Genomic DNA, 23,890 nt, shown 5'->3' with positions numbered 1-23,890 from the left:
ATCAACTAAAAGAACATTAGTAATAGAAGCAAGTTTACCGTTACCAATGGTTCCAGAGCCAATGATCTTCCCTTTCTGGTTTCCTCCGAAACCAACGAAGCCTCCAGGATTAAGTTCCAAATCTTGGAACATAGACCTTCTGCTTGTAATGTGTCACGAGCATCCACTATCTAGGTACCATGATTGGTGTCTCAACTAATTTATTAAGGATGTCTGCAACGAAAATTATTTTATCCTTAGGTACCCACTTTTTGGGTCCTCTTTTGTTAGTTTTCCTAGAGTTTCTTACAACTTTGGGTATTTTAGCAGAAAGATAATCATGGGATATTTGTGCATGATACTTAGGTTTCAGAACATAGTTCTTATCCTTAGTATGCTTCTTTGTTTGTGCAGAAGTATCAGACTCAGTGCCAGCAGACACAAAATGCACATAAAGAGGTTTTGGTTTGACCTTCTGACTTTCGTCAGGTTTTGTAGTTTCTATACAACCCAAACCTTTCATGCCATTTCTGCTAACTCAATAGATCAAGAAAGTCATTTTGCTTATATCTATGCTTTTAGCCAAAAAGTATTGGAATGCTCTGTCATATCTAATGACACAATTAGTACCAGAAGCTTCTGAAGTTATTTCCTCCTCTAGTTTTGAAATTTTGCTTTTCAAAGCAGAGTTATTACTTTTTAAGGAAAATACTTTTTCATTTAGAGAGGAAATATCTTTCTCAAGCACTTTCCAAGTTTCAGAAGCAGTTACTTGGACTTGTTTAAGGTAAGTATTTACTTTGAAAACTTTGGTATTTTTCAAGCATTTCAGAAAGACATATTTCAATATCAGAATGAGATAGATTAGAGAATACCTCTTTAGAATCGGAGTCAGATTCTGATTATGATAAAACCTTGTCTTTTGGTTCCTCATAGCTTATGGCATCCTCAGTGGTTGCCATCAGTGCAACGTTGGCTTTTTCTTTGTTAGAATCTTCTTCTTCAGATTCTGAGCCATCCCAGGCAGCCATCAGCCCCTTCTTGACTTTGGAGAAGTTCTTCTTGGGTCTTCTATCCTTCTTCAGTTTAGTACCGTCATTCTTGTAGTGGACCGACTCCTTGCACTCGAAACAAATAACTTGTTTTCCAAAAGTTTTCTTCTTTTGACTAGATGAGATTTCGAAGTGACCAGTAATCCTTTTGACTCCTTTGAATTTCCCTTGACCACTTTGCCTGTTTTTCTAAAGTTTGTTGATTCTCTTTGAGATTAGACATAACTGATCATTATCTTTTGAGTCTTCATCAGATCCTTTTAATTCTTCCTCAGCTTGATATGCTATAGTCTTCTCAGGCTTGGATTTTAGAGCTACAAATTTACCTCTCTTATAAGGTTCATCTTCTTCTAGCTCAATCTCGTGACTCCTTAAAGAAATAACAAGTTCTTCAAGACTAATGTTGTTGAGATCCTTAGCCAGCTTTAAAGAAGTTACCATAGGTCTCCATTTTTGGGAAAGACTTCTGATAATTTTCTTACCATGATCAGTTGTAGAATATCCACTGTTATATGGAAAAAATAATGATATCACGTACTTTCCTTTCTCCCACAAAAGCAGTGACAAGTATGATGAATATTACAGTCTTTGCCCACGAAATCAGGTAGTGGAAAGGTTGTTCGATTCGTACCATGTACTATTTGATCACGTTCCCATTTGATCTTATCTTCAGATTCATTGGCTTCTGATAAAAGATGATTGAAGCATGAAATGAAGAAGTAAAGAGCTAGATTCAGAAACTTCAGAACCTTGGGTCAGAAACTTGACAGCGTCAGTAGTTTGGCTTAAGGTCTTCAGCATCTTTAGAATCTTCAGAGTCTTCAGAATCCTCAGTCATAACCTTGATAACTTCAACCATCTGTCTTGAGATCTTCAAAATCTTCAGTTACATAACACAACTTCAGAAGCTTGCCATTCTTCAGAAGTTTGGTGATCAGAGTCACATCCAGAAGCAAGAACTGAGAGAGTGTTGTAACAGCAACATAGAGTTTCCTCAGAAGCTTCTGATGGGTGAAATAACACAGAAGCAAATAGAACATTGCAACAATAATATTGATGTCTTTCAGAACTTCTAATTGCAAGCGCAGAAGCGGATTTGGAACGCAAAGTTCAGAAACTGATGATGTTGCACATCATATGATCAGAATCAGAACTGATTATTAAAGCTACACAATAATAAACCATTAGGGTATCAAAATTGTTCTCACACAAATACAACATTGTTATCATCAAAACTCAAGGTATAAATGCAGAACCAAATCTTTTTCTAACACATTCATTTCATAAATATCATAAAACTCAGTTACAGTAACTTAAAAACAACAATTACACAATAATTTAAACAACAATTAAACAACAACACAAACAACTACAACAATTAAACAATAACACAAGCAAATACAATAATTAAACAACATAATTATGCGATTACAACCATCAAAATAATTCCGTGAGAACTATACATCATCATGTGAACATCTCTGTCAGTTTTAACATTCACCAAGAAACAAACTTCTTCATTTTGGTTGAATGTGGTATCAAGCCTTTGAATTCTTCTGGTCTTTTCACTCTCTGCAATGTCTCCATCTAACCAACGGATCAAGGTCCCGTTAAGATGTTTGAACGTCTCTATATTCCCTAATCGGATCTTCATCAGAGGTTTTACTGCCTAATAAATTAAATCAACATTTCTCTTGTGAATATAAGGACACATATATGAAGATATTTTGAAGAATAATTGAAAGAGATTGAAGAAAAATGGAAGAAAATGATAAGATGTATGAAAAACAATGGTAGGTGATGTTGTATTTATAGAGGTGAAATGAAGCAGTAGTCAAATGGAGTGGCGCATGCACTATGCATGTATGTATGCGCCACATGCATTGGCTCCACAGTTCTACTTTCAAAGCATGAGCCAACTGCATTGGTTTGAGATGCATGCAGGTGCCACAAAACATGATTCCTTAGTTCATTTGCCTAAAGGATGCACCATTTGGTATGGTGCCTACTATACCCGGATAAAAAATTTTGTTTGAAAAGTGATTATATTGATAATTTTTTTAAAAAGTATATTATTTTGGTATTATTTTTTAAAATAGTAGTTAATTTAAAAAAATCAAATATTTTTATTTTAACTCGTTAATAATAAAACGATGTGAAAGTGGTTCAATTTGATAAAAAGAAGATAATGATGTCGTTAAATGATACATTTTATAAATAATAAAAAAATTATTTTATAAAAGATACACCAAATTATTCATTTAAAAAGTTGTTATCTCATTGTTAATTAATATTTTTAATCAATAAAATTAACATAAATTAAAAATAAAAATAAGAAATATTTTTAAATATAAACAGTCCAACTTCCGAAAACTAAAAAGAGATGTTGAGTTTGATATGTTCTTAATAAATGTTTCTAATTTTGAATTCGTTAATCATAAAACACTTTTTAATATCTTTTTTAATATATATATATATATATATATATATATATATATATATATATATATATATATATATATATATATATATATATATATATATATATAAATTTTGGTTAGTTTTAGGTCAAAATCTAAACCATCCAATTTATGGATTTATCAAAGGTTTAGAATTATGTTTTGTCTAAAAAAATATTTAGTTTAGTAGTTTTTTTATATTTTAAAGGGGGAATAAATGAGATTTTACGAGTTCAAATTCATATCTCTAGATGCTCTTACACAATTATCAATTGAACTAGTAGAATTTTCTACTGTACTATTGAGTTATTGGCAATGTGAAATTTTGAAAGTATTAAATTATGACTATCACACATTGAATGCTAGTAAAGTGAATTGAATTTAATCCAAATTTCAAACGAAATGAAAATAAAAGAAATTCAACTATGCTTTACACTAAAGAAAAGAAACGAAAAGAAACAAAGAGATTCAACATATTTGTCAAGATATATGTCACAATCAAGAAGATCTCATGTCCCTCTCTTCCTAGCCACTAACAATAATATATTCTTGGCCCTTAAGTTCTCCTTTACAATAGTTTCAAAAGAGAATGATATATTACACCTTAAAAAGGTAACTCTTTCATTTTTTGGTGGAGTGATAAATCCAATCAACAACCACACTATATACATATAATAAATATTAGTAGTTTCACACTATATACAACCTAATGACCAAATTGGGAGAACTAAGCAGCAAGCTTAGCTGTTATAGACAAAATATTCACCTTTGAATTGTCAAAATAAGCATCAATCCTCCTAATCCATACATATTCACATAATAACAAGTCCCAACTCATTTTATTTTGATCCTGTAATCAATTAACACCTTAAATTAGAACATTAAATCATTAATTTGATGAAAAATACACAAGTAAATAAATATATAATGGTCTCCAAAACAAATGATAATATTTTAACACGGATTTAGATCCTCTATACTAGTCGGATGATCCAACGCACATATTAGTCGTTCAAACACTTTTCAGCGTTTATGATAACAAACATGATAGAAAAAGATATATTCATCGTTCATGTTCCTCCGCATATGAAAAAACACATATGATTGATTGAAATTAGTGTAGATTAAACCGACATAAAAAGTGACATGTTTACTTATATTTCTAATAACATATTTGTTTATATAAAAAGGTTATACACATATATCCTATAAGAATTTGTAAAAAAAATTCACAACAAAATTTATGAGCAAATGCAAAAATCAAAACTTCACAAAATCCAAACATAAATTCAAGATAAACAAAATCAATATTATATCTTATTTCATTATTCAAAACATGCACATGCACTAATAAATAGTTGTAGAGTTGTTGATTACCATTGGAAAATAGTGAAGGAACAAAGAGGTGAATTGCCATTTTGAATTTGTCTCACAGTAACCCCACTACAAACAACGGTAACTCCAATCGTCATAGATTTCCAACCTTGAACCTTAACACCTGTTCTTGTTTTAACCTCCACACTAGGTTGCAAAGCTTTACTTTCAAACACACTTTTCAACCTTCTCTTCTGTCTCCCATCCAATACTTCATCTCTAACCTTTGTGTGCACTTTCATTTTCGATATATCTTGCACTTTTACGTCAAATGCCGCCACCTTCGTTGAACCTAATTTCAAGTCACCGTTATCCCCCCATATATGAACACTACTTTGATCAAAATGCCATGCAATTTTTGTGTTGCGGTTCTTTATATCCACCACCATTATTGTATCTGCGTCGAGTTGGCCACCGTCTGCGTTTTTTGTTATCTTGAAATCTGGAATACGGAAGGAACCGAGGTGAATCTCTGGGAGAGAAGGTTGGTATAGGATGTAGAAGAGTGCAATGAAGAGGATGAATATGAGGATGAAGAAGATGAGGAGGATGCAGAATGTGCAACAACATATGCGACAATAATGACGTTTCTTGGGTTTTGGTCGGAAAGAAGGTGGGAGAGGTGGTTTTCGTGGCAGAGGGTGTTTTTGTGGGGTGGCTGGGTCCCTATAACCCGGTGGTTTTTGTAGTATTATTGGTTTTCGTTCCGGTGATTGTTGCTCCATTGTTGTGGTTTTTGGGTTAAGGGATTGATTTAGAAAAATGAGATGTTTTTATTGAAGAGAATGAAAATGTGAGGTTTTTGTTTCGGAATAGGAATGGTGATGGAAACCATCGGAAGGAAAAGATGAAAGTTGTTTGTTTTGTTGCTTGAAGGATGAGAGAAGAGGACATAATTATTTTACCCATTTTAATTTTAAATTGACAATTTTAGTTTTGTATTTATATATATATATATATATATATATATATATATATATATATATATATATATATATATATATATATATATATATATATATATATATATATATATATATAAAACTAACAAATTCCTTAATAATTAGATTTGTAGTATTAAATTAAAGTTCATTACAAATTTAAAGAATGGTTATAATTTTAGTTATTCTGACTAAAATGTGAAGCCCCCATTAGCTTTTATTTTTTAAGAAAAAAACTCTACTAAAAAAGTGTGTTGGTAAAAAAGATAATTAAAAAACAAACTTATATTCATACTGTTTTTTCTGGTCGTATTTTGTGATCATAAAAGTCAAGATTCAAACTTTAGGAGTAACGTTCAATCTAACTATATCAACATTTTTTTTAGTTGAGTTATTGGATTTGCGGACTTATACTTAAAGTGTTTGAAGTATTACTCTAGTTTTGTTATATCATACAATTTTTTTTGTTCATGATTTTGTCAATGTTTATTTTTTATTTTGGAAGACGAAAAATAATTTTAGAGGTGTAGAATTGATTTTGATTTGTTTGGTTTATCAATAGTAGAATTGATTATATTAGAAGTTATGATTAGTAGTTTTTGAGTTTATACGTGATTTTTATATTGAAATTTATTATTGAACTCAATTTTGCATTAATCTATCTAAATATAAATTATTTTAATTTCAGTTCACTTTTAATCAAAATCAATTCATTCAAAATCAATTTTCGTCACTACAAAACCAAACACATACTTAGTATTGGTTCCAACCATAAGTGATAATAAAGCATTATTTCTTCTTAAGTAGGTATCGTTCTTAAACAAAAAGACTAACATGTATAACTTTTTGAAAGTTAAGAATCGAAGCCAAACAATCTTTTCAAGGGACAAAAGTTGAAACCTAAAAATATGTTAAAAGGATTAAATTAGTCATTTAGCCAGTTTGTTTTTGGTTCGTACTAGAAAAAATGATATATGGCAGGTCGAAGATGACTACCATGGAAAAGATTTCAGTATGGTGGTAGATATCTTTGGTTATCAGTGATGGGTATATTTGCAAGATTAACACGCTAACACTCAAATCAATCAATAACCTAGGTGAAACTTGCAAGTATTAATGAATTTATGGATGTGACTCAGAGTCACACTTATATGGGAAAAATTGTTAGAACTATCTCCGGTTACCCTGACATGGATTATGGGTGTCCTTTGGATGCATATCATTGGTTAAGATGAAATAAGTAACATGTTTTAGTGTGGTGTGCTATAGTGAGAGTACATTTTTTCTCTCGTCATTGGAATGCTTTATTTGGATTAGCCGCGTAGTTGGGTCAGTCTTATTAGGCCTTTGGCCAGCCTGAAATGATTGTCCCCAAAATCTTTGCTATTAGTGATGCAGCAAAGAATGTTGATGTTTAAATTTATGAGGTCAATCCAAACACGGGTTCTATGATGGAGATATGCTTGTTGATAGGATGACATAGAGAAAGGGAGGAGGCTTTATAGTGATGTTGAGTGGGAGTATATTGCATAAGGAACACACACCTCTAATCCTTATCGTGTAAGTGAAACGTTATTTTTGGCAAAATCACCACTTGCATTCATGCGCCTAGGGTATGGAGGCGACATCTTTTGAGCACTTTAGTGTTGTTACATGATTGACGTATCATCCTGGCAGTTGGTCATTACTTTTGATTTTCTCTTGATTTCCTAATGTCGTATCCTGACACTCATTATGCTTATAAATAGTGGAACCAAAGTTGGTTTTTTCTTTCTTATCTTCTTCTGATTTTGAGGTTTATTGACCTTATTCCTCTTTTTATAATTCTGACGATAGTTGCTTCAACTTTATAGGTTTTAAACCTACTGTTCTTTCTTTCCTTGATCTTCATTCTTCAAAATATGCAACTTCCTGGGTTTCAAACTATTATTAGTTACTTTGTTCTTCGTTCTTCAGAACCTGCAAAATACTAAATGTATTTATCTCTCACCTTTTTTCTTTCTTTGTTTTGCATTAGATTTTTTAAGACATGGCAAACATAAGAAACCCATATATCTCATTAATAGGATCATGCAATTTGGTTGAGGTTGCAAAACCTGCAACTGGTGGCCAATTTCTGTTGGCTCACCGGAGAAGACGGTGGTTTCCACCACCGTCCCCACGTGCAACATCCATAGCCTTCAGATCGGGCTCATAGGATCTAATCTTGTCCTTTGCTTCATTTGAACTTTTTTAATCCAGTTTGCTTCGCGTTTGACTAATGACCACAATGCGCGCGCGCCTCAGAGCCATTGGATTGTCCACGTCAATTAATGAAAGTGGATCCAAGCGCTGTGGATTTTCCAGATTTTTAAAATTTTTGTTTTATTTTTTTTATTCCATTTATTTTCAAAAATTCATAACTCTTCTATTTGGAATCACAAAAATATGAGACCAATTGCAAAAATTTTGTTTTAAAATCTAGTTTCATAATCTGATTTTTAATTATTTTTGTGATTCTATTTAATATTTTTTGTGAATTATTTTGTTTTTAATAGTTTTTAATTCATTTTAAATACTTATTGATATCCAAAAATTCCAAAAATATTTTCTTAACACATTTGGATCATGATAAGTCTGAAAATATTCTCATCAATTTGTTAATTGATTTGAGACTTATTTGAGATTTTAATTCATTTGTGTTATATTTTAATGCTTTTAATTGATTTTAAAATAGTTTTTGTTTTCAAAAAAATGTTGAGAAAATTTGTCAAACCTTGTTTGACCATGTTAGACTTATGATAATTCAATTGGACTTATTCAAGTTGATTTGAATTGAATTTGAAGTTTGACCATACTTTGTTCATTTTATTTTATGCTTTATTTTAATTTCCAAAAATACCAAAAAATATGCTTGACCTTTATGGACTTCTAATATTCATTTCTCTTCTGTTTACCATTGGTTGATGTTGATTTCATTCACATTTGATCATTGTGTTTTGATTATGTCATTTGAATTCTCATTTTCTATTCATTTCATTTCATCTTCATCTTCTTCTTTTTATTTTGACCAATGAGTTAATGATTTGTGGTTAGTCTTGACATATGAGAGGCTTAACCTTCTTTGATCCAAATCAAATTCAACTTGATCAAAGATCAAGTGAATTGCTTTTTGTCCAAGATAGGTTGCTTCTTGGTCAAGCAAAAAACCTAAAATCCATACAAGGCCTTTCCTTCTTTTCTTTTGGCATGGCAAGTTGTAGGAGCTTGGCTTACTAGTCATGATCTCTAACTTGTGTTTATTTTCCTATAGTTTTATTGACCGGCCTCAGATAGGTGTGACTACTACATTAGTCCACTTATGATTGCTTAACATAGCGCTAAATTGCCTTATGGCACACTAACACTGACCACTAATTACTAACTTTTAATTCAAGCATTTAATTCTTGCAATTTACTTTAATGCAATTTAATTTCTTGCTCATTTATTCATATTGCCTTTTCCCTTTGCTCACTTGAGCTCATGTTTATGTTTATGCCATTTTCCTTCTGCTCACTTGAGCTCATTATTGCGAATAAATATATTGTGGCTTTTGTGCTTGTTTTGTGATTGTTTGTGTGAACCCAATGCAAAAAGGAGAAATGACTTATAATTAGGACCTTACCTATGCTTAATGGAGTTCAAGAGCAACTAGGTCTCATGCCTTTAGAATGCTAAACTTGTTGAAGAGCAAATAGGCCTCATGCCTTTAGAATGCTTAATCTTAAAGTTGACTTGAAAGGACCTCTAATCTAAACTCACTCTTTGTCCATTCCTCTTATTGCATTGTGAACTTTTTGATTGTTTGTTCTTGTGTGATAGGGATTCCAAACTTGCGATAGTAAGAAGGACCATTGTCATGAATAGCCAAGTTATGAGAGACAAGCCAAATGGAGATCCTAGGAGCTTGAATGTTTAATTGTTTGATTGCTTGTTGCTTGCTAAGTCCAAAGGAAAGGAGCATCTTGAATCATCTTTATGATCTCAAGAAAGGAACTCCAAGGGTTTTATCTCTTCTCTTATCTTTGCATGTTTAGGACTGGCCCTTCTCTTCTTCTCTCCACTCTAACCCAAGCCAAACTCCTTTTTGTGCAAACATTGACATTGCTTTCAAAACTAGAAACCTAGGTCATATGCCTTTGATTTTTTAAACTCTTTTCATTAATACTTATGTTAAATGAACCTTAAGTCAACTTTGACTTTATTTTGTGAATACTTCTAACTTGTAAATACAACTCACTTTAAGTTTTTTTTTGTGGTTCCAATGGCCACCTTTGTTAAAACTTTTTCATAAACATTAGCTATAGGTTTGAGTTATCATAGTGGTTGATGTAAACCTCACCTTATCCTTAGTGATTGGACTATAAGTCTTCCATACTTATTATAGGGTGGATCCCTCGCTAGTATGTTGAAGCTCTCCTCACATGGTGAATTGTTGGTTTAGGTTGAGTTTTCTCCCTTTGATAACAAAAGACCTTAAGGCTTTTGTCCAAATCAATTCACCAATATTTTAAGATTTTTACCCGGAACTACGAGGTTTTGATCCTACTTTTATGATGGTACGTAGGCAATGTGTTTATCCATTCAAACAACAATATTGTAAATAATATTGTATATTCTTTTCTCATCTCCCCAATCATGTTTGCACAAATATTTTCACAAATACCAACCTACCATATAACTTCGCAAAAAGGGCTCCCTTAGAGTACTAAGGATGTTTTGGATGCTTAAAACCTTCCCATTGCATAACCAACCCCCTTACCCAGATCTCTGACATTTTTATTAGTTTTTGATTTGATAAAACTTCTCGGTTTTTGTTCGCTTTCTAACCTTTCCTTTGGATAAACAGAAGTGCGGTGGCGACTCGAATTGTATGATTTACTTTTGATTTAGTCAATAAATCTAAAGGTAACGAATACCCCGCTACAGAAAAGTGGCGACTCTGCTGGGGAGAGATCATTTCCTAGTGGGTTTAGCCTACTTTTTGCCTTTATTGTATTGTATGTTTATATTTATTTGTGACATATTTTTGTGCAAATTTGGGATGACTGTATTGTTTGTATTGTATGAATTGCTTGATATATATCAATTGCTTGTGTGCTTGATGGTCTCTTGAGAGATGAGTTCTATACCCGAACTCAAGTGCACTTATGATAGGAGAATGGGATAGTCTTGTTGACTTGTGTGGAGTTATTCCTTAGCAAGTTGACTTGCAAGCCCATTCACTTGGTGGAGGTCTTGTTGGGATCAATAATGTCACACGAGTAGTCGTGGTTAGGCATTACACTTTCCAATATATACCTTAGAAGCCAAGGACCTTAGATTACCTAGCCCATCTTGGCCTATTTTAGGACGTAGTGCGAAGGTCGTTCAAGTGTAAGATTTGATACGATTGTTACGCGATACTAAACTCATAAGAGTCTCTCTTGAGAATATTTTTGGAATACGAGTAGTCGTTTTATCCGATAATATCCGAAAGATGAGATGATGACTATGAGGACCTTTTAGAACACGATTGTCAGGTTTAACCATAGTACACTCCCTTTGGGTGGTTCTTAACCGAGACTCCATGCTCGTGACTTGCAACAAACCCTTGATTCGCGGTTGATCCGTTCTCGTATATCTTCAATATCAATGGAACTTGGGTGTTGATAAGGTGTAAACCATAATCCACCAAAATGGATGATTGATATTGAGGATGACTTGATCCATCCCGTGACCTTTGTGTGGCGTGACTTGCTTGATCCTTGAGTGTGATTGTTGCATCCATGCATTTGCATCCATATCATCAACAATGAGAAAATTTTTGAGGAACTTAAGAGGTCTATTTGCAAATTTTCAGACATGGATAAACAAAGAAGGAATACGAAGAAGTACAATTTCAGACAACCCGACTTGAAAGAGTTAAGGAGTTTGACATCCTATGTATTAGATCCCTTGGAGTTCAAATCTCGCCATGGGAAGCTTCTGTCTATTCTTGCTACTCAGGTGGATGAAGGTCTGATGAGTGTGTTGGTGCAGTTCTATGATCCCTTGTACTGTTGCTTCACTTTTCCGGATATCCAGCTTTTGCCTACGCTTGAGGAGTATGCCTATCTTGTGGGTATACCTATCCTAGATCAGTTGCCGTTCAGTGGCTTGGAGAGGGTTCCTTCTTCCCAAGAGATTGCTGATCTATTACACATAGATGTATCTGATATTGGTGCTCATATGACTACCAAAGGTGGAATTCAAGGTCTCCCATCTGATTTCCTCATTGCCCAAGCTATTCTGTTTGGGAAGGCCATGAGTGAGGACGCCTTTGAGGCCATATTTGTACTTCTCATCTATGGGCTAGTGTCATTCCCCAACATCGATAATTTTGTGGATGTGAACGCTATTAGGATTTTCTCTACTCTTAATCCCGTTCCTACTCTGTTGGGTGCCACTTATTTCTCTTTGCATATGAGGAATGCAAAGGGTGGTGGTACCATTGTATGCTGTTTGCCTCTGTTGTACAAGTGGTTTATTACACACTTGCCTCAAACGCTCGCCTTCAAGGAGAACAAGGGATGTCTACGGTGGTCTACGAGACTTATGTCTCTCACCAATGATGATATCTTTTGGTATAACCGTGTGTATGATGGTGTGCAGATTATTGACTCTTATGGTGAATTCTCCAATGTGCCTCTTCTTGGTATATGTGGTGGAATTAACTACAACCCTATTTTGGCTCGCCGTCAGCTTGGGTTCCCCTTAAAGGATAAACCTAATAACATTTTGTTAGAGGGTGTATTCTTTCAAGAGGGTAAAGATCCCCAGAACTTGAAGGGAAGAATGGTCCGCGCTTGGCGCAAGATTCATAGGAAGGGAAGGAAAGAGCTTGGTCCGAAGAACTGTATTGCTTTGGAACCCTACATCACTTGGGTGAGGAGGAGAGCTTCTGAGTACCGTATGCCCTATTGTAGCAGGGTATTCGTTACCTTTAGATTTATTGACTAAATCAAAAGTAAACCATACAATTCGAGTCGCCACCGCACTTCTATTTATCCAAAGGAAAGGTTAGAAAGCGAACAAAAACCAAGAAGTTTTATCAAATCAAAAACTAATAAAAATATCAGAGATCTGGGTAAGGGGGTTGGTTATGCAATGGGAAGGTTTTAAGCACTTAAAACATCCTTAGTACTCTAAGGGAGCCATTTTTGTAAATGTTGTATGGTAGGTTGGTATTTGTGAAAATATTTGTCCAAACATGATTGGGGAGATGAGAAAAGAATATACAAATTATTTACAATTTTGTTGTTTGAATGGATAAACCCATTGCCTGCGTACCATCATAAAGGTACGATCAAAACCTCGTAGTTCGGGGTAAAAATCTCAAAACAAGTTGGTGAATTGATTTGATAAAAAGCCTTAAGGTCTTTTGTTATCAAAGGGAGAAAACTCAACCTAAACCAACAATCCACCATGTGAGGAGAGCTTCAACATACTAGTGAGGGATCCACCCTATAATAAGTATGGAAGACTTATAGTCCAATCACTAAGGATAAGGTGAGGTTTACATCAACCACTATGATAACTCAAACCTATGGCTAATGTTTATGAAAAAAAGATTTTGACAAAGGTGGTCATTGGAACCACAAAAATCACTTGAAGTGAGTTGTATTTACAAGTTAGAAGTATTCACAAAATGAAGTCAAAGTTGACTTAAGATTCAATTCAAAATAAGTATTAATGAAAAGAGTTGGAAAAATCAAAGGCATATGGCCTAGGTTTCTAGTTTTGAAAACAATGTCAATGTTTGCACAAAATGAGTTTGGCTTGGGTTAGAGTGGAGAGAAGAAGAGAAAGGCTAGTCCTAAACATGCAAAGATGAGAGAAGAGATAAAACCCTTGGAGTTCCTTTCTTGAGATTATAAAGACGATTCAAGATGCTCCTTTCCTTTGGACTTAGCAATTAAATCAAGCAATCAAACAAAAATTCAATCAAGCTTCTAGGATCTCCAATTGGCTTGTCTCTCTTAATTTGGATGCTCATGACAATGGTCCTTCTTACTATCTCAAGTTTGGAATCCCTATCACACAAGAACAAACAATCAAAAGGTTCACAATGCAATAAGAGGAATGGACAAAGAGAGAGAGAGAGAGTTTAGATTAGGGGTCCTTTCAAGTCAACTTCAAGATTTAAGCATTCTAAAGGCATGAGGCCTAGTTGCTCTTCAACATATTTAGCATTCTAAAGGCATGATGCCTAGTTTCTCTTGAACTCCATTAAGCATAGGTAAGGTCCTAATTCTAAGTCCTTTATCCTTTTTGCATTGGGTTCACACAAACAAAAACAAAACAAGCACAAGGAAACAATATATTTACACAATAATGTGCTCAAGTGAGCAAAAGGCAAATGACATAAACATAAACATGAGCTCAAGTGAGCAAAGGGAAAAGACAATATGAATAAATGAGCAAGAAATTAAATTGCATTAAAGTAAATTGCAAGAATTAAATGCTTGAATTAAAAGTTAGTAATTAGTAGTTAATGTTAGTGTGCCATAAGGCAATTTAACGCTATGTTAAGCAATCGTAAGTGGACTAATGTAGTAGTCACACCTATCTGAGGCCGGTCAATAAAACTATAGGAAAATAAACACAAGTTAGAGATCATGACTAGTAAGCCAAGCTCCTACAACTTGCCATGCCAAAAGAAAAGAAGAATGACCTTGTATGGATTTCAGGTTCTTTGCTTGACCAAGAAGCAACCTATCTTGGACACAAAGCAATTCACTTGATCTTTGATCAAGTTGAATTTGATTTGGATCAAAGAAGGTTAAGCCTCTCATATGTCAAGGCTAACCACAAATCATTAACTCATTGGTCAAAAGAAAAAGAAGAAGATGAAGATGGAAATGAAATGGACAAAAAATGAGAAATCAAATGACATAAACAAAACACAATGATCAAATGTGAATGGAGTTAACATCAATCAATGGTAAACAAAAGTGAAATGAAGATTAGAAGTCAAGAAAGGTCAAACATATTTTTGGTATTTTTTGGAATTAAAATAATACATAAAATAAAATGAACAAAATGAGGTCAAACTTCAAATCCAATTCAAATCAACTTGGATAAGTCCAATTGGATCATCATAAGTCTAACATGGTCAAACTAGGTTTGACAAATTTTCTCAACATTTTTTGAAAACAGAAACTATTTTTAAACAATTAAAAATGAAGAAATATAACACAAATGGACTAAAATCTTAAATAAATCTCAAATCAATTAAGAAATTGATGAGAATATTTCTCATAGACTTATCATCATCCACATGTATTAAGAAAATATTTTTGGAATTTTTGAATATCAAAAAGTATTTTTAAATGAATTAAAAACTATTAAAAACAAAATAATTCACAAAAAATATTAAATGGAACCACAAAAATAATTAAAAATCAGATTATGAAACTAGATTTTAAAAGAAAATTTTTGCAATTGGTCCCATATTTTTGTGATCTCAAATAAATGAGTTATGAATTTTTGAAAATAAAAGGAATTAAAGAAAATAAAACAGAAATTATAAAAATCTGGAAAATCCACAGTGCTTGGATCAACATTCATTAATTGACGTGGCCAATCCAAGGGACATGAGGCGCGCGCGCATAGTGATCATTAGTCAACAGCATCACACGTTGGATTAAAAGAAGTAATTAAAATGCATGGCCACGATTAGATCCTATATGTGAGATCCAATAGACACAAGGCCATCCACGTGGGGACGGTGGTGGAAACCACCGTCTTCTCCGGTGAACAAACAGAAACAGGCCACCAGTTGCAGGTTTTGCAACCTCAACCAAACCAAACGTGCCTTATACCAAATTAAAGCTGGGGTGATGTACATCACCCCTGTAACCTTGGATTATCCTCAAGATCCCTATGGAAGGAGAAATCTGAGATGAAAAATCCAGGTGTTCAATCTGCAGTGCATCAATTCATGAAATTAAAGCCACCATTGGCTTGCCTCTCACAGGAGGACTTCAGAAAACCAAACAAACACAAGCAAATCACATCATATAAGGAGATTCAAATCAAAACAGTTGAGATGTAAACCTTTAAAGTGCAGCTTTGATGAACACGATCCACTCCAATTCTTGATTGCAGCTTGATCTTGAGGTATGGTATAAGTGCAAGGCCAAGGAATAAGTGTTGAAGATCAACTGATGTTGTTGAAATTCAAACTTGAAAAGAGAAATGAAAATTCAAAATTCCTTTGGTGAGAGGTTGGGAATGGATTTCAGCAGAGGTTTAGGCGCCTTCAGGTTGAGAATTGAATGAAGCAAGGTGTTTATTTATAGCTGAGATCCAAGGCAAGGTGGATGGAAACCGTGTGCATGAAGCTTTGGGTCCTCCATGCATGGGCCTGTACATGCGCATGTGAAGCCCAAAAGCTAATGGTTTTGCAAGCTGATAGCATAATGAAAAGGTTTGGACATGTGGTTTGCATTACAATTGCTTGTGTGTGAAGTTTCATCATGAAATGCATAAATGGTCACAAAAGTTCCCCTCTTCGAAAGTCCCCTTTGGAAAATCCAAACATAGGCATGTGAGTAATGGTTGGAAAGGTCTTGACATAAGGAACAAAATCTATGTTGGACAAAAATCCATTTGGAGTTTTGAAAATTTTGAAAACTGGTCATGAAGTTTGATGTACAAAACATGTATTTGAAAAATTTGCCAAAAAGGACCAACTTCAAGCCCCTCTGTTTCAATTATGCAAGCTTCAAATGGAAAAACCTCCAACATACAAGTTGTAGATATTTTCAAGATGAGCAATTTAGACTTAAATTTTGCATCATTTGGAGTTTTAATGAGAACGTTATGGGCACTTGAAGTTGGACTTTTTCAAGATTCAATGGCTTTGGTCCAAAGTGACCTATAATGTTTTGTATTATCACCTGTGTTTATTTTAAGATTATGAAATTTTGTCCAACATAACATTTGAATTAGACATCTTAAAATTTCCAATGCACTTGGTCTAACCTCAAAATCATAAAAAATGAAGGAGTTAGGTCCTTGGGAAGTTGACCCAAAATTAGGGTTTCAGTCAAAATGACCTATAATGTTTTGAAATGAATGATGACCTTCCAAGTTTCAAATGGATTTTTGATGAACATTAAAGTTGTTAATATGGGTATTAAGAACATGTTTTCTCTTGGGGTCATCTTCATTTGACAAACAGATCAAAAGTTAGGTCTCAGTGGATTTCAATTTAGTTAGATGACTTGACTGGTCAATTTCTCAAGTCCAAACTTCAAAACTTGATGAATGAATGATTGAGGATACTCACATAGGCTCATATATGCATAAAATAATGAATGAAAGAACTTCCCTTGATTTAATTTGATCATAGGTTGAGGTTGCTTCATGAGCAAGGCACAGTCAATGCACAGTTGAATTAGGGTTTCCTTGGGAAACAATCCTCAAGCCCTTTGGTTTATATTGATCAAATTGAAAAATTGAGATAATTGGGAGACATATATGATGATTGAGAGCTTTGGGAACCATTGTCATGTCTGCTTTCATCTTCATCTGTCCATTTCATTGAGCACAGGGGCCTCCTAGGAGCAATGGATCTCATGATTGCGTAAGCTTCAAAACAAAAGAGGTTAGTGACATATTTTTGTGCTTTTGGTTAGTAAACAAAATAAGAAAAGCAATAATATACAATTAAAGCATACTTGGTGGTCTCAAACCAACTCACACAATTCCCACCCAAGGGTAAAGGAACCAAGATGCTATGATCCTTGAGGCAAATGCAATGAGCAAATGATATGATGCCATGAGGGATCTTAGGGTCAAAATTAGGGTCTTACAGATGCCCCTATTTAAGGTCATTCTAGCCGGAGATATGAAGGTTAAGATCTTCGTCTCGACGTGGTAGAATGGGCTTAAATAATAACAAAGAGACGAATTTTGGTCCCTAAGAGACCTCATGATGCAGATGTATGCATGCAACGGCAAATACTCTATGGGGAATATGGCCACAAAGGAAAAGAAATCAGAAGAGACTGAAAATCCATAGGAGTAATACACTCACTAGGGAGACAGAGACTCTGGGAAAAATAAGGGTAAAATGCGTGAGCAGGTCACGACTTAAACTTGTTGGGAGACACGAAGGGATTCCATGAAAACAAATCGATGGAAAGACTCGAGCTGACGCAAAGATGCATGTATTGGGGAATATGCCAATACAGCAAAACTATCCACAACCGATACATCGGATAAAAATCCGGACTCAGGCGGGGAAATCCATGAAGGATCCAGCTGAGGAAGAAACAATGAGATATTACCGGTTACTGGGTAATAAACTCAAAGAGACATGTGATCAAATACACCGGTATAAGGGTGAGAGAACAACACGCTCAGGGAGAAAGAATATCTAAGACCGGTATAAGGGTGAGAGATATCAATCATCCAAAACATCTGAGGAAAACCTAAAAGGTATATTTCAACTCAGGAAAATCTGACTCCACAAGGGACAAAAAGTCATAATAGGGAGCAGAAGGAAGGAACACCAGGGATACCGGTTACTAGGCATATAATACGTGACCAACCAGGCGTGAATTGGGGAATATTTCCAAGACACTCATCATTCGAAGGGAGGGCTGAAAAAGCAACTCGGCTTACAGGATGGACATTCGATTCCATAAGGAAATACGAATCTTACTCAACTGGGGAAGAAAAGACTTCGACTGAAGAGCGCATGAGATATATTATCTATTACTGTCAGAACATAGATAACATACTTGCATGGAAGATTATCCACAATCGGTTACCGGGTTAATAAAGGATAAATCGACCGAAAAGAAAGGACATCGGGATACCAGTTACCGGGCATAAAATGATGACCAATCAAGGAGAAAACGATCATTACCAAACAATAGTAAATGAAAGATGACTCGCTGGGGTTACATTGACAAAAGCGATGATCCCAGAGATATATCACCGGTTACTGGGTGAAATTCTCAAAACGAAGGAATATCCATACCGAATATTGGATAAGGATAACCAACAAAGAGGGGATTACATCTACTGGTTACTAAGTAGAAAACCACAGAAATAGGACTTACAACTATCGGTTACTGGGTAGAAGGCCACAACATCCACTGGGGAGAGAATGAACAATTATTGTTTACTAAGTAATTGATCATCTGAACCACAGGGAACTGCAGGGGAAATAACAAGGAAGGAGTCAATCTAGGAACAAACTAGAGAGACGCAATGAAACAAGACTCAACCCAATAAGGATATAACTCAGGGGAGTAATTCCATCCCGATACATAATTAGGGAGGAAACTGAAACAATAATAATCCATGAGGATATAACTCAATGGGGAATATAGAAGGAAAGATAGACACTTTCTGCCTAAGGGGCTGACTCTAAATGGAGAGATCAAACACAAACATCTGCTTAGGGAAGAATATTTCACCAATAGCAGGAGATAACAAGCAAAGATATATGGCAAAGAATGTAACATGAATATCTAAATGCTATGATTATGCATGTATATGCTGAAGGAGAATGGCGATCCAAAACGCAGCGGAATTTAAAATTTCTTCTTTAATGATCCTTACGAATGGGCATGATCAGTGATAGAATCGTTACCTCTTGTGGCGATCACGAACGTTGAACGATGACAACGCCTCTACTCAGTCCACACGAACGGATTCCTTCAATCTCAGTGCTAGCTGCTATGAATGAAGGCTTTGAGTAAGAGAGACAGAGAGAAACAAAATTGCAAGAGTGACAATGCTTCTACCCAAGGGTTCTATTTATAGAACCACTTGTGTGGGCTGCAAGCTAAAAAGCCCACTTAAGTGTATATGGCCCATATCTTATAATATGCCAAAATCACTTAAGCTCGTGGTACCTTACCATATTTCGTATTCTACTTAAGTACACCGTACCTTGCGATGTTCTATAATTCACTTAAGGGCACCGTACATTACGGTATTCCATAATTAATCTATCTCTCATCAATATGTCCTTTGTGTGTGACCCTATAGGTTTTCGCGGCAATGGTAATTATATTAAATCACGTATTTAACATAATAAACAGTGAGCGGTATCTAACAACACATCACTGCTACCCAAGACACGAAAATGTCATGTGATCTGACAAATCCTTCTATGATAATAATTATGTGTATAATTACCCTTTTGCCCTTATGTCTATATTGAACACAAGGCATAGACTATGTCATCCTTGTCCAGTTCAATATTGGGCCCATAGACATTTATCCTATTACGCAGGATGGGAAAATTCCATCTATGTCACTCATGTCCCTTAGCATGCGTCGTGGAGTACCCATCAACTGTCTTTATGGTCATCCAGTTACGGACAACGTTTGATCAGCAATAAAGCACTCGACTCTATATCTAGGGTCCATAGTGGTTTCAGGTCGAAGAGTGGTATACACCATTCTCACCATGAGAATAACTTATGACACTTTGCATAACTTTCTATATAGTATTCTCATAGCGGGTCAATCCGGTATAAATATTACTCTTAATATTCATACCTATGTTTAAGACTTGATAACTCCTTATCCATGATCCATGAGATGTGACCATCAGTCTATATACATAATAGTCTTCATGCTTTAATGTTATCCCATTTCACAATAAAGCTTGACTACGGATACTTTAAGAATAGTGTCCTTATGTTTAATGTGATCTCATGATTAAGTCATACTTGATACATTAAACGGGCTAGCTATTCTAGGGACTTTATTAAACAAACATAATAAAGAAAAAGCCTTTTATTATTAATAAATAATTCGATACAAGTACCAAAAGTATTGGCCTCTAGGGCTTACACCAACAATCTCCCACTAGCACTAGAGCCAATCAGGCATACCCCTAATGCCCATAGATCTAGTATGGCCATCATGCTTCTGCTGCGCAAGAGGCTTTGTCAATGGGTCAGCAATAGTGTCAAGTGTGGGTACTCTGCATATTTTCACATCTCCTCTATATATTATCTCTCGAATGAGGTGATAACGCCTAAGTATGTGTTTGGATCGTTGGTGAGATCTAGGCTCCTTAGCTTGTGCGATAGCACCATTGTTATCACAATAGAGACCAATGGGATCCACAATGCTAGGAACTATGTCAAGTTCACTAATGAACTTTTTGATCCAAACAACTTCCTTTGCTGCACTTGAGGCAGCAATATACTCGGCCTCGGTTGTAGAATCAACAACTATATCTTGCTTTGAACTTTTCCAGCTCACAGCGCCACCGTTTAAGCAAAACACATAACCAGATTGCGATCTAAAGTCATCCTTATCTGTCTGGAAGCTAGCATCGGTGTATCCAATTACAGCCAACTCTTCCTGACCTCCATATATCAATAATGAGTCCTTAGTCCTTCTCAAATACTTAAGGATATTCTTGACAGCTACCCAATGGGCATCACCAGGATCAGATTCGTACCTACTCGTTGCACTTAAAGCATACGAGACATCTGGTCGAGTACATAACATGGCATACATGATAGATCCTATTGCAGATGCATATGGAATCTTATTCATGCGATCCCTTTCTTCCTTAGTTGAAGGGGATTGTGTTTTTGATAGACACATGCCATGTTGCATAGGTATGAATCCTTTCTTGGAATCATGCATATTAAAACGTCTCAACACTTTGTCTATGTACGTACTCTGACTTAGGCCAAGCAGTTTTTGTGATCTATCTCTATAGATTCTAATTCCTAATATATAGGCTGTTTCACCTAGGTCCTTCATAGAAAAGCATTTCCCCAACCAAGACTTTACTTGTTGCAGGGTAGGGATATCGTTTCCAATTAGTAATATGTCATCTGCATATAATACCAGGAAAACGATCATGCTCCCACTAACCTTCTTGTAGACACAAGGCTCATCTTCGTTCTTGATGAATCCATATTGTTTTACCGTTTCATCAAAACGAAGATTCCAGCTTCTGGAAGCTTGCTTCAATCCATAGATTGATCTTTGTAACTTACATATCTTTTGGGCTTCTTCTGGTATGTCAAATCCTTCAGGCTGTGTCATGTACACGTCCTCAAGAAGATTCCCATTAAGGAAAGCAGTTTTGACATCCATCTGCCATATTTCATAATCATGATATGCAGCGATAGCAAGTAAAATCCGAACAGATTTAAGAATTGCAACTGGTGAAAAGGTTTCATCATAGTCAACCCCATGAATTTGTTTATATCCTTTTGCAACCAGTCTTGCCTTATAGGTATGTACCTTACCATCCATGTCAGTCTTCTTTTTGAAGACCCACTTGCATCCTATAGGGTTAACTCCTACAGGAGGCTCTACCAAGGTCCAAACTTGGTTTGTGTACATGGAATCCATTTCAGATTTCATGGCTTCTAGCCACTTCTCAGACTCGGGACCAGTTATGGCCTCTTGGTAGGTCACAGGCTCATCTTGATCCATGAGTAATACATCACCTTGATCTGTTATGAGATATCCATATCTCTCAGGTAGGTGACGTATCCTGCTTGACCTACGCTGGTCTTGTTCTACTTGAGCAGGTTTCTCTTCCACAACTACTTGTGTTTCCTGCTCTAATTCCTCCATAGGTGTATCGATGCTTTGTGATTCTTGAATTTCTTCAAGCTCTACTTTCCTCCCACTGATTCCTTTGGAAATAAAATCCTTTTCTAGGAAAACTCCAGTTCGAGCGACAAACACTTTGCCCTCAGAAGGATTGTAGAAGTAATACCCTCTTGTTTCTTTAGGATACCCCACAAATAAGCATTTGTCAGATTTGGGCTCAAGCTTAGTTGAAATTTGCCGTTTCACATAAACTTCGCAACCCCAAATCTTCATGTAAGACATATGTGGTTTCTTACCACTCCATATCTCATATGGTGTCTTCTCAACCTTTTTGGATGGAACACGATTAAGTGTGTAAGCTGCTGTCAATAGTGCATATCCCCAAAAGGAGTTTGGAAGATCGGCGTGACTCATCATGGATCGGACCATGTCTAACATGGTTCGATTTCTTCTCTCAGATACACCATTCCATTGGGGTGTTCCAGGAGGAGTAAGTTGGGATAGGATCCCACACTCTTTCAGATGGTCATCAAACTCTAGGCTTAAATATTCACCACCTCGATCTGATCGAAGAGTTTTAATATTCTCACCTAGTTGGTTTTGTACTTCATTCTTGAATTCCTTGAACTTTTCAAAGGACTCTGATTTGTGTTTCATTAAATACACATAACCATATCTACTGAAATCATCAGTAAATGTGATGAAGTACTGAAAACCTCCTCTGGATGGTATGTTCAGTGGTCCACATACATCAATATGTATGAGGGCCAAAAGATCATTAGCTCTTTCACCTTTTCCTGTGAATGGAGACTTTGTCATCTTTCCAATTAAACAAGATCTGCACGTCTCATATGATTCATAATCAAAAGAGTCCAACAGTCCATCTTTATGGAATTTAGAAATGCGTTTCTCATTTATGTGGCTTAATCGACAATGCCAAAGGTAAGTTGGATTTAACTCATTAGGTTTCATCCTTTTAGTATTAATGTTATAAATAGGCATTTCAAGATCAAGGACATATAGTCCATTGTTCATTTGTGCAGTAGCATAGAATATATCATTCAAATAAATTGAGCAACAATTGTTCTTTATTATAAATGAAAAACTAAACTTGTCCAAACAAGAAACGGAAATAATATTCCTGCTAATTGCAGGTACATAATAGCAGTTCTCTAACTGAATTATTAAACCACTAGGTAAAGTCAATACATAAGTTCCTACGGCTAAAGCAGCAACCTTTGCTCCATTGCCAACTCGTAGGTCGACTTCACCTTTTGCCAAATCTCTACTCCTTTTTAGTCCCTACACATTGGTACAAATGTGAGAACCGCATCAAGTATCTAATACCCATGATGCAGAAGTAGATAAATTAATTTCAATAACAAAAATACCTGAAGTTGAAGTCTCTACTCCATTCTTCTTATCTTCAAGGTACTTTGGGCAGTTTCTCTTCCAGTGTCTGGTCTTACCGCAATGGAA

At 35.2% G+C, this 23,890-nt stretch overlaps 1 protein-coding gene across 1 annotated transcript; it reads right to left on the bottom strand.

The window, feature by feature from the left end:
* Positions 1-3,954: 3,954 nt before the first annotated feature.
* LOC127132143 (NDR1/HIN1-like protein 13) lies at positions 3,955-5,723 on the bottom strand. The gene is made up of 2 exons (XM_051061018.1): positions 4,868-5,723; positions 3,955-4,340 (listed from the first exon to the last, which is right to left on the bottom strand). Exons 1-2 carry the CDS (start codon positions 5,587-5,589, stop codon positions 4,325-4,327), a joined length of 738 nt encoding a protein of 245 aa, XP_050916975.1. The 5' UTR covers positions 5,590-5,723; the 3' UTR covers positions 3,955-4,324.
* Positions 5,724-23,890: the final 18,167 nt, after the last annotated feature.

Source organism: Lathyrus oleraceus, chromosome 3, assembly GCF_024323335.1.
Source record: "Lathyrus oleraceus cultivar Zhongwan6 chromosome 3, CAAS_Psat_ZW6_1.0, whole genome shotgun sequence".
NCBI lineage: Eukaryota > Viridiplantae > Streptophyta > Magnoliopsida > Fabales > Fabaceae > Lathyrus > Lathyrus oleraceus.
This window is presented reverse-complemented; position numbering and strand designations above follow the sequence as displayed.

What these genes read in the sequence shown, in the direction of transcription:
- LOC127132143 (XM_051061018.1), bottom strand. Translation starts at nt 5,589, where the DNA reads ATGGAGCAACAATCACCGGAACGAAAACCAATAATACTACAAAAACCA.